The sequence below is a fragment of the Macrobrachium rosenbergii genome, chromosome 14 (assembly GCF_040412425.1).
Source record: "Macrobrachium rosenbergii isolate ZJJX-2024 chromosome 14, ASM4041242v1, whole genome shotgun sequence".
Classification (NCBI taxonomy): Eukaryota; Metazoa; Arthropoda; class Malacostraca; order Decapoda; family Palaemonidae; genus Macrobrachium; species Macrobrachium rosenbergii.
In genome coordinates, this window is record NC_089754.1 from 47,652,610 (window position 1) to 47,664,770 (window position 12,161).

The 12,161-nt window shown below is 35.7% G+C and overlaps 1 protein-coding gene and 1 pseudogene across 1 annotated transcript; one reads left to right on the top strand and one right to left on the bottom strand.

Moving 5' to 3' along the window:
• The first annotated feature begins 760 nt into the window (after positions 1-760).
• Positions 761-8,905, top strand: LOC136846097 (innexin inx2-like). Its single transcript, XM_067116817.1, has 7 exons — positions 761-1,906; positions 3,787-4,040; positions 4,622-4,713; positions 5,453-5,583; positions 6,421-6,565; positions 7,632-7,850; positions 8,329-8,905. Exons 2-7 carry the CDS (start codon positions 3,788-3,790, stop codon positions 8,650-8,652), a joined length of 1,164 nt encoding a protein of 387 aa, XP_066972918.1. The 5' UTR covers positions 761-1,906; position 3,787; the 3' UTR covers positions 8,653-8,905.
• A 1,758-nt stretch (positions 8,906-10,663) lies between these two features.
• Positions 10,664-12,161, bottom strand: part of LOC136846107 (innexin inx2-like) — a 20,905-nt pseudogene continuing 19,407 nt past the window's right edge.

The window sequence follows — 12,161 nt, forward strand, 5'->3', positions numbered from 1 at the left end:
CAGCTCTACCGACTCGCCCAACGAAGAGCTGGGAACTGGGAGAATACCCTACAGTTTCACTAAGAAGTAACAGTTTCAGGTGTTGGATAACAAGACTGAAAAAAGGAAGAGAGAACGGAGAGAGAGAATAAAAGGCTAAAAAGTGGATGCAGCAAGTGAAACGAACAGACTACATTATCCCTCACGGCAAGAAAACATTGTAAAATACAATAAATCAAAACATAGGTACTTCACCACGCTGAATGATAAGTCAAAATAAACATATATACAATATATACAATCATTGTATATATTATTGTAAAATTTACAATGTCAGAAATAACAGGTATATCTTAGAAATAATAAATATTTCTGACATTGTATTACAATGTCAGAAATAACAGGTATATGTTAGGTATTTTATGGACACTTTTCATGAGATGCGAAGTGTTAAAGTGAGAAAAGAACTTTGATGGTAAATTCAGAGTAAGTTAGTTCTCGTTATATAAATTAGTGCATTGCATGTTTTTATTTCTTTTTGAGAATCAAGTGTTTTGTGGTGAATAACACCTGACCTCTTTTTTTTTTTAATTCCGAACTCTAAAACTGACAAGAGAGGAATCATGATTCTGTTCCCTGAAAAATACTGTCTTCATTAAGTGTAACTTTGTTGTCGTCGGTTTTTGAGAAAAAAAAAATTCAACTCAAAAACAACCTCTTAAAATCCTGCCCTCCGAGGTTTTTCTCTAGAAACGTCAGACAAACTTTCTTTGTCCAGAGCGACTTTCCTACAGAGGAAGGACGTGACTAAGTTTCCTACTAAGTGTTGGTCGAACTCTCTGCCTTTCTGCGTAATGGCCACTCTTTTCAAACTCGGCTAGATTGAACCAAATATCATTGTGAAAATCCATCATCTGAATGGGTTCCACAAAGAGCCATTTTTCACTCTATTTTGTTTCCATGGTCTTCCGTACTCTCTCTGGTCGAAGGCAGACCAGTGACGTCATCATCGCTGACGCAATGTTTTGCTTCTCCTCTGGGTTTTTTTCGGGAAACTACTGCTATTTAAAATTAATAGAGAGCGTCGCTTAATTTACGTCACGTCGACGGCGATCTGTAACCATCAATGCAAAAGGAAGCGGTGACGAGTGCTGTCTGGATTTTTGCGACCAAATATTAAGAACAGACTTTCTATCTATCCCTTTTACCAATAGTGCTTAGGTGACTGAGTAATTGAAAGACAAAGTTCTAAACCAATCAAAACTTGCTGCTGGACAAAGAAAGCTTGTTTGAGGTTTCTAAAAAAACCTTGGATGGAAGGATTTTATTTATTGCGAAGAGATTGTTTTTGAGTAGAATTTTATCTTTTTTTTTTAAGAAAATACGTATAGCTACAAACAGATTTATTTGCAACGTATGCACTTAGTTTACCACTTATACGTAAGTACTGGCATAAACTACCCTGTGTGTCTATAACAGTGTTCTTTCAAGCCCCATATTTCGGCTTACAGCATGACGCAACATGTGTCATATCCTTTCAAAATGCCACAGAACAGCAGGGACCCCTTAACTATTGCCTCTGAAAATATGAACCATACCCCAGATATTGATTTACACCATTGAGGACACGAAAATACAGAACTGCATTTAACTCGTTTATCGTAATTCGAGCGATTTACAATAACGAACCTATTTCATTTACATATACAGAATATTCTGAGTAATAACAACGACGTCACTTCCTGTGCGTACGACGTCAGTGTCACGCAAAGACGTTAGAGGACGGGCACCCAGAGGGCTTAAAATAAAGGTAGACGCCCTCGCAGCGGTCCAGTTTCGACCATTGAGCTGCAAATTGCACATCTCTCCCTCTGGGGGTCTTCGTCCATTCTTCCTCCTCCAGTGAAGTGGGAATTCAAGGGTGAAGGTGAGAGTGGGTCTTCTACGTCCAGTGCTGAATCGTTTTCTAGTGATTAATACTTTTTTATTAATTTCTCTTCTCTTGTGGATATTCGCTCATGTGGTGGCTAATTTGGTGATGTTTCGTGTGAATGTGCAAACTTGATTAATATCCTAATAACGATAGCAATAATAACACGAAGATTAGCGACCAACATTTGTGAAGTGGTGATATGAAGCATCGAAATCGTTTATGAATCTGGAGAAATACTGATCTTACCCCGAGGAAGGTTCCTTTCTATTATTTGCTTCAGTTTTCTTTTATATTAATATACGTTTTTGTCTTCGTAAAATTTATAAAGCCAGTTTTTCTACCACCGGGAGAGCATCTGAAATATCTGACAATATTTTTTTTTTTTTTTTAGTTTTTGTTAATAAGATTTGACCTTTTAGTTTTAGAAAATGTCAAATCAATGTCAAATCATAGCAATTTGAATCCTCTGCAAACATATTTCTAGTTGTAAACGAATACATCTTGGCTGAAGAGAAAACCTGTCGACAAGTTATTGTGAACGTAACTAAAGGGTACTGCCAGCCAGAAATAATTTGAAGTTATAACATGTCCCACATCCTAAGATAAAATTTTTGGACTTACTAGCGAATAAGTTATAGATTTCAAAGTTCGCGAGTTGGACAAGAGAATTCAAAATCCTGTGGGTATATCATGCCGTTAGCCATAGTCCCTCAGCAGAAGCCTAATATACACTTTCTAGACTCAAGACATAAGTTACTAGAGATTAAGTTGTAGATTTCAAAGTTCATGAGTTATACACGAATGAATTCAAACAAACCGTTAGCAAAAGTCTTTCAGCGTCAGTCTGGGATTTCCTTTTATGCAAAATCTAACGGATGCTTCGTGTGATTAGTCATACATACTCTCTCTCTCTCTCTCTCTCGAATTTGCCAACATTCGGTGCCATTCGGTTATCATTACGTGATACTTGTGGCTTAATATTTGTGAATATAAAAAAGTCACGCGTGTACCTATGACAAAAAAATATTATGTATATGTTTATAAATAACGATTCAGGAAACTTTTACAGCAAATCTCTAACTGATACGTATTTTGCTACGTGGCTAACTCAAACTTTGATAGTGTTCACGGATTAAAAACGTTGTGACATAGCCCTCTCTCTCTCTCTCTCTCTCTTTCTCTTTGTCTATCTCTTTCTCACTCTGCCTCTGTCTCTCATGTCTTCCTGTCTCCCTTTCGCCCCGTCGCTTTTGTGTCAGCACGACAAAAGTATTGAATTTTTTGCCCTGTTGCTTCGACAAAACACTAGAGAAAGAATAACTATGTACAGATGGATTATGTTACTGTTGACTATAAACATTCACACACACACACACACACACACACACACACACACACATATATATATATATATATATATATATATATATATATATATATATATATATATATATATATATATATATATATATATATATATATATATATATATTATATATATATATATATATATATATATATATATGTATGTATATATTATAATTATATATACATATATATAATATATATTATATATATATATATATATATATATATATATATATATATATATATTACATAATTATAAATACATATATATAATATATATTCATATATATATATATATATATATATATATATATATATTATGTATCTAGACATATATACATGTATATATAAACGTATACATACCCATGAGAACTTTTAGACACTGTGGCTAGGCACTTCAATGGCTCTTTAGGTCAACACGTACAAATTAGAGAGAGAGAGGAAGAGAGAGAGAGAGAAAAAAGGTCTAAAATCGTTATTAATATTAATTCTCTACGCTCCTTCAGAATGGTGCTCGGGGTCCTAGGCGCCCTAGCGGCGATCGCCAAAGTGAGGTACTCCTTCACGGCCGTCGACAGCCACGTCTTCCGCCTCCACTACCGATGGACGGCCACCTTCTGCTTCGCCTGCTGCGCCCTCGTCGTGGCCAAGGAGTACGTGGGCGAGACCATCGAGTGTATGACCAACGACGTGAACGCCCTCAAGCCCATAACGACCTACTGCTGGATCACTTCGACCTTCACCATCAATTCTACATATCGTAAGGATGGGCTGTTTTTTTTTTTTTTTTATTTATGGACAAATAGGTGTAGTCGTATCTCATTATTCATGGACTTTTTTTTAATTCCTGATTCGTCATAAAGATGGAATTTTTAATTTTAATTTTTCTTATTTATGGATTTATTGGCAGATAGGTATACTTGTATTTATCAATTTATTAATTACATGGATAGCACGTTCTGCTTTTCGTAATTCACCATGACGAAATTTTTATTTTCTTTTTTTTTATTTATGAATAAACAGTTGTAATCATAATTAATTATTTATTACTTACATGGACAACGCGCTTTACTTTTAGTTATTTGTCTTTTATTTGGTTTTACATATTCATCTATTTATAATAAGAATAATAAGGTTGTTCAATATTTGTTCACTGATGGCTAGAAAGGTCACCTTCCATTTGCAATTCCATTTTCACTTGCATCTTTGTTCATTCACAATTTAGAAAATGTAAATTTCTTTTTATTACGGTACTTTCGTCATCTTACATTCTTGCCTATTTCTCTCAACACTAATTTGTTTCTCACAAAAGAAATAACATCTACTAAACGCTTCTTTCAGCAATGAGGGGCGTTGGGAAGTACGATCCGAAAATCCACGAACAGAGGTATCATGCCTACTACCAGTGGGTACCGCTGATACTTTTCTTCCAGGTAAGCAAGACGGATTATGTGATCTCATATACTGTATATTGTATATATAAGTAACGCCCCCGTATTCGCGTTCTCACGATTCGTGGATTTCTCTGTGGAACGTGTCTACCCATTATTCGCGGAAAATTTGCTCAGAAATATTCACTAATTACTGTATTTTCATATCGTTTTCATGACTAAACGCACTTTTTGTGATAAAGCTATTAAAATACTCAGGTATAAGCATTTTTAGAGGGTTTTTCTTGTGTTTAAACTTCAAAATAGGCAGTTCTAAGTGTTTTTTGAGGGGTTACAAGTATTAGCAGATTTTAGCTATTCACAGGGGGCTGCAGCATGCATCCACCGCGAATACTACTGTGTGTGGGGTTTAATATATATATATATATATATATATATATATATATATATATATATATATATATATATTATATATATATATATATATATATATATATATATATTATACTGTACACATATATATAAATATATATATATATATATATATATATATATATATATATATATATATATATATATATATATATATAATATATATATATATGTTACACTTCCTGAATAATAATTAAGACAACACATGCGCATGTAACCGCTACCACTGTAAATACCCATCGAAAAATACGTGAAATCATCTACTAATATTCGCTCACATGTGAAGACCTCCGCTGACCGCCCTTTGAAACCGAAACCAACAACTGATTCGCAATGCTTTCCCCCGTAGGGATGCCTCTTCTACATGCCCCACTTGATCTGGAAGTGGTACGAAGGGAAGCACGTCGACCGCCTCCTTCAGGATCTGAACAAAAATATCTTCGATGAGGACGCCAAGAAGAAGAAGGAGAACATCATCAGGTAAGGATTACCATTCTTCGAGGTGTATGTTGTTGTAGGGAAGCGCATGTCTCTCTCTCTCTCTCTCTCTCTCTCTCTCTCTCTCTCTCTCTCTCTCTCTCTCTCTGTTTCTGTGTCTGCATATGTGAAATCGAACACGGTATGGTTTATCCTCACTTGTCTTCTAAGTTCGGAATCAATTCTTGCACTCGGGTTTTTCCCATATTCCTTTTTATCTCTCTCTCTCTCTCTCTCTCTGTTTCTGTTCTTGCACTCGGCTTTTTCCTATATTTCTTTTTATCTCTCTCTCTCTCTCTCATCATTTTGATTTATTACTAATAATCTTTGCCACATTATTTTTGTTTACAGTAAATTTTTGCTCTTTCATTTCTGACGGAAAAAGTAACGCTTTAAAAAATAACGATATGTATATATATATTACTCACAAATACATAAACCATAATTCTAGCACTCTCCAGTCTTGTGTTGCGCATGCTAAATAATTATTGAAACTTACGCCTGCAAAACTAAGTGACTAACGGATGTGCACGAAAACGATAATCTGAGTATTTATCATCTATTCAAACTCACGTTTTTTCTCTCTCTCACCGAATGAATATTAAAATCACACAAATTTAACATTCCAGTCACAGGCTAATTAATCAACGATTTCTAACCAATTTAATAATTCAATACCGTACAATTACTTTTTTCTGTAGCTATGTCCGAACATTTTTTTTTTTGAAGCTGTGTCCGAAAAAAAATTTATTTTTGGCAGCTACGTCCGAACAATTTTTTTTTTTTTTTGCAGCTATGTCAGAACAATTATTTATTTATTTATTTATGTATTTTTTGCAGCTATGCCCGAGAATCTTGGGGTCTGAACATGCAGTATGCAGCTATATACCACGCCTGCGAGGCACTGAATTTAGCCAACGTTCTTCTACAAATGTACTCCGTGGATAAATTTCTAGGTGGCGTCTTCTGGGACTACGGTACCAAGGTTAGTTTTTGACTTGACGTGACACCACCTTTCATCTTCATCCCGTTATTCTCATTCCTCTTTTTTCATCACGTTTTCTTCTTATTGATATTCATTTGAAATGTTTTTTTTTTTTTTTTATTCATTTAAGGATTTCATAAATACTTCAAATGAAACGTGACTGTATTGTAGTTGTTTTAGACGTAAAGCATAAGTAACTATAAATCAGATATACCCCGGTGGTCCTCTATACCCCGGTGGTCCTCTCTCTACTCTGATTCATTGAATAATCTCTGCATCAACCTTGTTATTCAAGTTTTTGTTTCCTCTGTAACCTCCAGGACTTTGATCCACATCATGTTGTTAGATAATCTTATGACACTGATAAATGCTCTTGAAATATCGGACATACCAAGGTCATGACTGGGTGTCGCAACGCCTCTCTAATCCTCCTTACGCGATCCTTAACAAGGTTAATTTCACACCTTTTCCTTTCGGTTACTTTGTTTTATTGTTCCACACCTTTTTATATCTTTGGCAAACATGCCGGCTATACTTCACACCGATATCAGGGTAATTTCACGCTCATAAAATCATAATGGTTCATAATTTTTATGGTCTCAGATAACTGAATAACGTTGTGTTTCAGTCACTGGCAGTCCTGATCATTTTAACCAAGCCCTAACAGTTACAGGGGCACTTTTATACATCAGAACATTGGCCTGTCTTCCAGTTTTCGGTAGCTCCCATAGGATGCAAATTTATCAGTGCTTTAGTAACGGGTATTTGTACTTTTTAACCTTTTACTTTATCTCCATTTCCGCTTTCTTTCTTCCATCTTGCTGTCCAACTCCCTCTTTCCACTGTCTAAAGCACTGAATAGCTGAAAAAGCCCCAGTTTTTAGCTCGATAGCCAAAATGTCATAAACCATAAATCAGTTTTTGGAGGCTATTTTATCAACATTAGATAGGTCTTCATCTCGGTGTTCCGTCTTTGAGCAAAAAGAGAGAAGAAGAAAGGGCAAAGAACATTAAAAACAGCATCCCAGACTTCCCGGTTGTTAAATCCAGGCTCTCCCTCCTACAGATCTTGTCCCTGCTGACGGCAGACGACGCTGAGAGGTACGACGCCCTGATCACGGTCTTCCCTAGGCTGACGAAATGCAACTACAGGAAAATCGGCCCCTCGGGAACCATTATGCTCGAAGACATCCTTTGCGTTCTCCCACAGAACGTCGTCAACGAGAAGATCTATCTCGTGATGTGGCTGTGGTTCATCGTTATTGCCATAATTACTGGGATTTGGGTGAGTAGAATGTTTAAAAAGAAATGAATTTTATTGTTTTGCTTTTAACTCAAGGCCAAAGCATATGGAAAACTATAATCAGTAAACGCAATAATTTTTTTAATTCTTAAAAACAAATGGCTCCAAGAACTGTAGTTTAATGCCTTCTTTCCCGTTGCAGCTCATATAGAAAATTATAATCAGTGACTATAATTTTTTTTTAATTCTTAAAAAAATAGCTCCAAAAATTTTAGTTTAATTTTTTTGATTCTTAAAAAAAAGGCTCCAAAAATTGTAGCTTAATTTTTTTAATTATTAAAAAAATGGCTCCAAAAATTGTAGCTTAATTTTTTTAATTCTTAAAAAAATGGCTCCAAAGCCTGTAGTTTAATTTTTTTAATTCTTACAAAAATGGCCCCAAAAATTGCAGATTAATTTTTTTAATTCTTAAAAAAACGGCTCCAAAAACTGTACTTTAATTACTACTTTCCCCTTGCAGCTGACATGGCGCGTGGCTGTACTGTGCAGCGCATCCGTCAGGCTCCGCCTTCTGGAGCGCCTGAGCAAGTCCCGCCTCACGGAGAAGATGGAACGCACGATCCTCAGCCTCCACTTAGGAGACTTCTGCCTCCTGGAAAACCTCGGGTACAACATGGATCCCCTGAACTTCAAGGATATCCTGCAGGGCGTCACGGACGTCGTCGAGGAATACGACCCCTCGGCGCCCATCAGCGACGGCACCTACACGCCCTTCTTGAAACCCGGAGGGGACGACCTGGCGCCGAGGTACCGGTTCCCGACTCACGCCGGTGACGGATTGTGACGCTGTGGTGACTCTGTCCTGTGAGGACTTTCGAAAAATACCCACGGGGATGCCCATGAGGGCTTACTGCTAAAGCAGCTCCTAAACGGCCGTATTTTATGGTGCTTCGACGAAACTGTGATCGATTTCTGATGTTGATAGTTCAGAAAGATAAACTTTTTTGTTTTTTTATTTGTACTTCGTCTCCGCCGTCTTTTTAAAGTAATATATATCGTTGACCAATTTTTTTTATTAAAGATTTATACTTACCTAACCGTTTTTATTTTTGTCCGTGTCGCTTCTCTAAAGCCTTGTACAACAACAAAAATTAAAAGAGATATAAACCTTTTAAGTAAGAAAGCAGTTAATTATCTATCTGTCTATCTATCTATCTATTTATCTATCTATATATATATATATATATATATATATATATATATATATATATATATATATATATATATATATATATATATATATATATATATATATATATATCATGAAACCTTGCTAATGCAAATGAAAGAGAAAGGAAAAGCAAATTTGTTGACAGAATATTGCAATCAACAGTGCTGGTTTGAGAGAGAGAGAGAGAGAGAGAGAGAGAGAGAGAGAGAGAGAGAGAGAGAGAGAGAGAGAGAGAACAAATACGTTACTTACACAATGTCATTCTTACTGGAGTTAAAAAGTTATTTCCTGTTTTCACAGAACAATGAAAACATGAATAACAAAATTTTCTAGCAAAACCAATTTACAAGTCATGCATATCTATCTACCTCATGCATTACAGTCTCTTGTTTTTTTTTTTTTTTTTTTTTTTTTAAATAATCCAACTGTCTGTGGCAACATCATGGAGGAAAAGGAAGAACTTGGAACAACTCCGGTCAATTTGTGGTCACAAGAAGAAGGGAAAAGGTCACAAAAAAATAAGGGAAAATGCCACGAAAAGTTATCATACACTTACGCGACCTTCAGCTCTTGATATAAGATGACCGTTGAGCATTATAGTGACTTAAAATTAAGACTTAGCGTTCTGGTACCTGCTCCAGCTGCAATGAGAAGAACCAAAGGCTAGCTGAATCACAGGTCCCAAATTAGTCTCAAAACAGTTAATCATCTTCCAACAAACAAAGTGATCTCAATGAAAGTCGCCCTTGTATTGGCCCCAACTTTCTGATTATTTTTGAGGCAAAAGTAGTCTTCTTAAAAATTACCCTCAATCTCTCAGATTACTTTTCCCCTTAGAATGACCTGACCTTTCTGATTACATCTGGGCCCATGATAATCTTATAAAAATGCTCTAAACTCTCTCCTGGATTAACATTGAGTCAATAACAATCGTCCTAAACAAAATGGTCAACACTCACAGATTACTACTGAAACAGTAAAACACTTCCTTACACTGACATCAAAACTCTCAGGTTGCTATTGAGTTAGTAACAATCATCCTTAAAATGGCATCAATACTCTCAGATCACTATTGAGCTAGTAACAATCATCCCTGAAAAATCATCAACACTCTCAGATCACTACTGAGTTAGTAACAATCATCCTTAAAATGGCATCAACACTCTCAGACAACTACCGAGTTAGTAACAATCATCCTTAAAGTGGCATCAACACTCTCAGACAACTATCGAGTTAGTAACAATCATCCTTAAAATGGCATCAACACTCTCAGACAACTACCGAGTTAGTCGCAATTATATTTAAAGTGGCATCAATACTCTCAGATCACAATCGAGATAGTAACAATCTTCCTTAAAATAGCATCAACATTCTTAGATTACAACTGATTCAGTAGCAATCTTCTTTCAATGGCCTCAGCTATGAAATTACTACTGAATCAGTGACAATCTTCCTTAAAATGGCCTGAAATCTCAGATTACTATCGAATCAGTAGTAATCTTCTTTAAAAAATGGCCTCCGAGTGCTCTTTAGTCAAGAAAACATTCGCGTAGGAAACCCGTATCTTTAATCCAGGAAACCAAGCTTCAAAGAAATTAAAGAATAAAATAATGAAGGAGTAGAATAGGTGTTTCTTGCGTTTATTTATAAAACCGGTTTTCAAAAAATAGGTGTACTGTAAAAGTTACATCTACGAGAGATGTGTCTCTTAAAATTATCTGACAGTAAAACTCATGAACATACTGTATAACAATAATAATATTAATAATAATAAAATGTACTGTATAGTTGTTAGGGAAATGACATGTATAATGGTTCACTTATAATAATAATAATAATAATAATAATAATAATAAGAAGAAGAAGAAGAAGAAGAAGAAGAAGAAGAAGAAGAAGAAGAAGAAGAAGAAGAAGAAGAAGAAGAAGGAGGAGGAGGAGGAGGAGGAGGAGGAGGAGGAGGAGGAGGAGGAGGAGGAGGAGGAGGAGGAGGAGGAGGAGGAGGAGGAGGAGGAGGAGGAGGAGGAGGAGGGGGAGGAAGGGAAATGACAACAATCTTGTTCAGACAGTACGCCTATCATGCGATGGGTAGTCTGAAAAGAATTCACTGTAAATATACAAGAATGCCAATATCTCCATTAAATCTATAGCACCCTAAATTTAAAAAAAAAATGAATTGTATCAAAACAGTGATCTTTTACTTAGCTAGCTACAAGCCACGACTCATTACACTGAACGAGGTCACTATTTGGGTGGGTGACCACACTCTGGCACAAATACTAGTTTTCCTAAGTATTCTGAGCTGAGTTTGTTTCCACTGTTACTGTACAAAATGAGAATAAACTATGGTCATCTAAATACAATTTCTAAAATGAAATTGATCAGAAAACGTTTTGACCTTGTCTTCAGAGACTGGAGTTGGCAACTGTTAAAAGCACCAGATATATACTGCTAATATAAATCTCTGCTCCAATTTGGAGCAGAGAGTGACATGCAAAGCCTCATCCCTGAACACTATTTGTTGAGAACTGTAAGGTGAAACTGTTGGCTGAATTCCCTGATTCCTCTCACGTACAACTCAGAGCAGTGACTCCCAACTTTTATACCTTCCAAGAACCCTTGAAACAATTTTCCATACCCTAGGGAACCTTTATCTACAGTGCACATACATACATACATACATACATACATACATACACATGCACAAACCACTGGGAAAGTTCAAAATGAAACGACAGAATGCCAAGAACTTTCGTGTATTTTTAACACATCTTTGTGCCCCAAAGATGTATTAAAAATACGCGAAAGTACTTGCCTCTCTGTCGTTTCATTTTGAACTTTCCCAGTGGCTTCAGCTAATAAACAAATTCACGTGGTTACTTTGTGATTTCTTAGTAATATATATATATATATATATATATATATATATATATATATATATATATATATATATATATATATATATATATATATATACATATGCACGTCTAAGAAATTTCTCAATATAGATCATATAAACCTACCATAACATCACAAGACAGTTCGCATTACGAAGCCAACATTTGCAACATACAATTACTTCACGATTCCTTGCGGAACCCCCTATGGCTCCGCGGAACCCCGTT

Excerpts from the sequence above, each read along its gene's own strand:
- LOC136846097 (XM_067116817.1), top strand. The coding sequence starts at position 3,788 with ATGGTGCTCGGGGTCCTAGGCGCCCTAGCGGCGATCGCCAAAGTGAGG. Across the intron at positions 4,041-4,621 it reads CACCATCAATTCTACATATC|CAATGAGGGGCGTTGGGAAG; the intron begins GTAAGGATGGGC and ends CGCTTCTTTCAG. Across the intron at positions 5,584-6,420 it reads AAGAAGGAGAACATCATCAG|CTATGCCCGAGAATCTTGGG; the intron begins GTAAGGATTACC and ends TATTTTTTGCAG.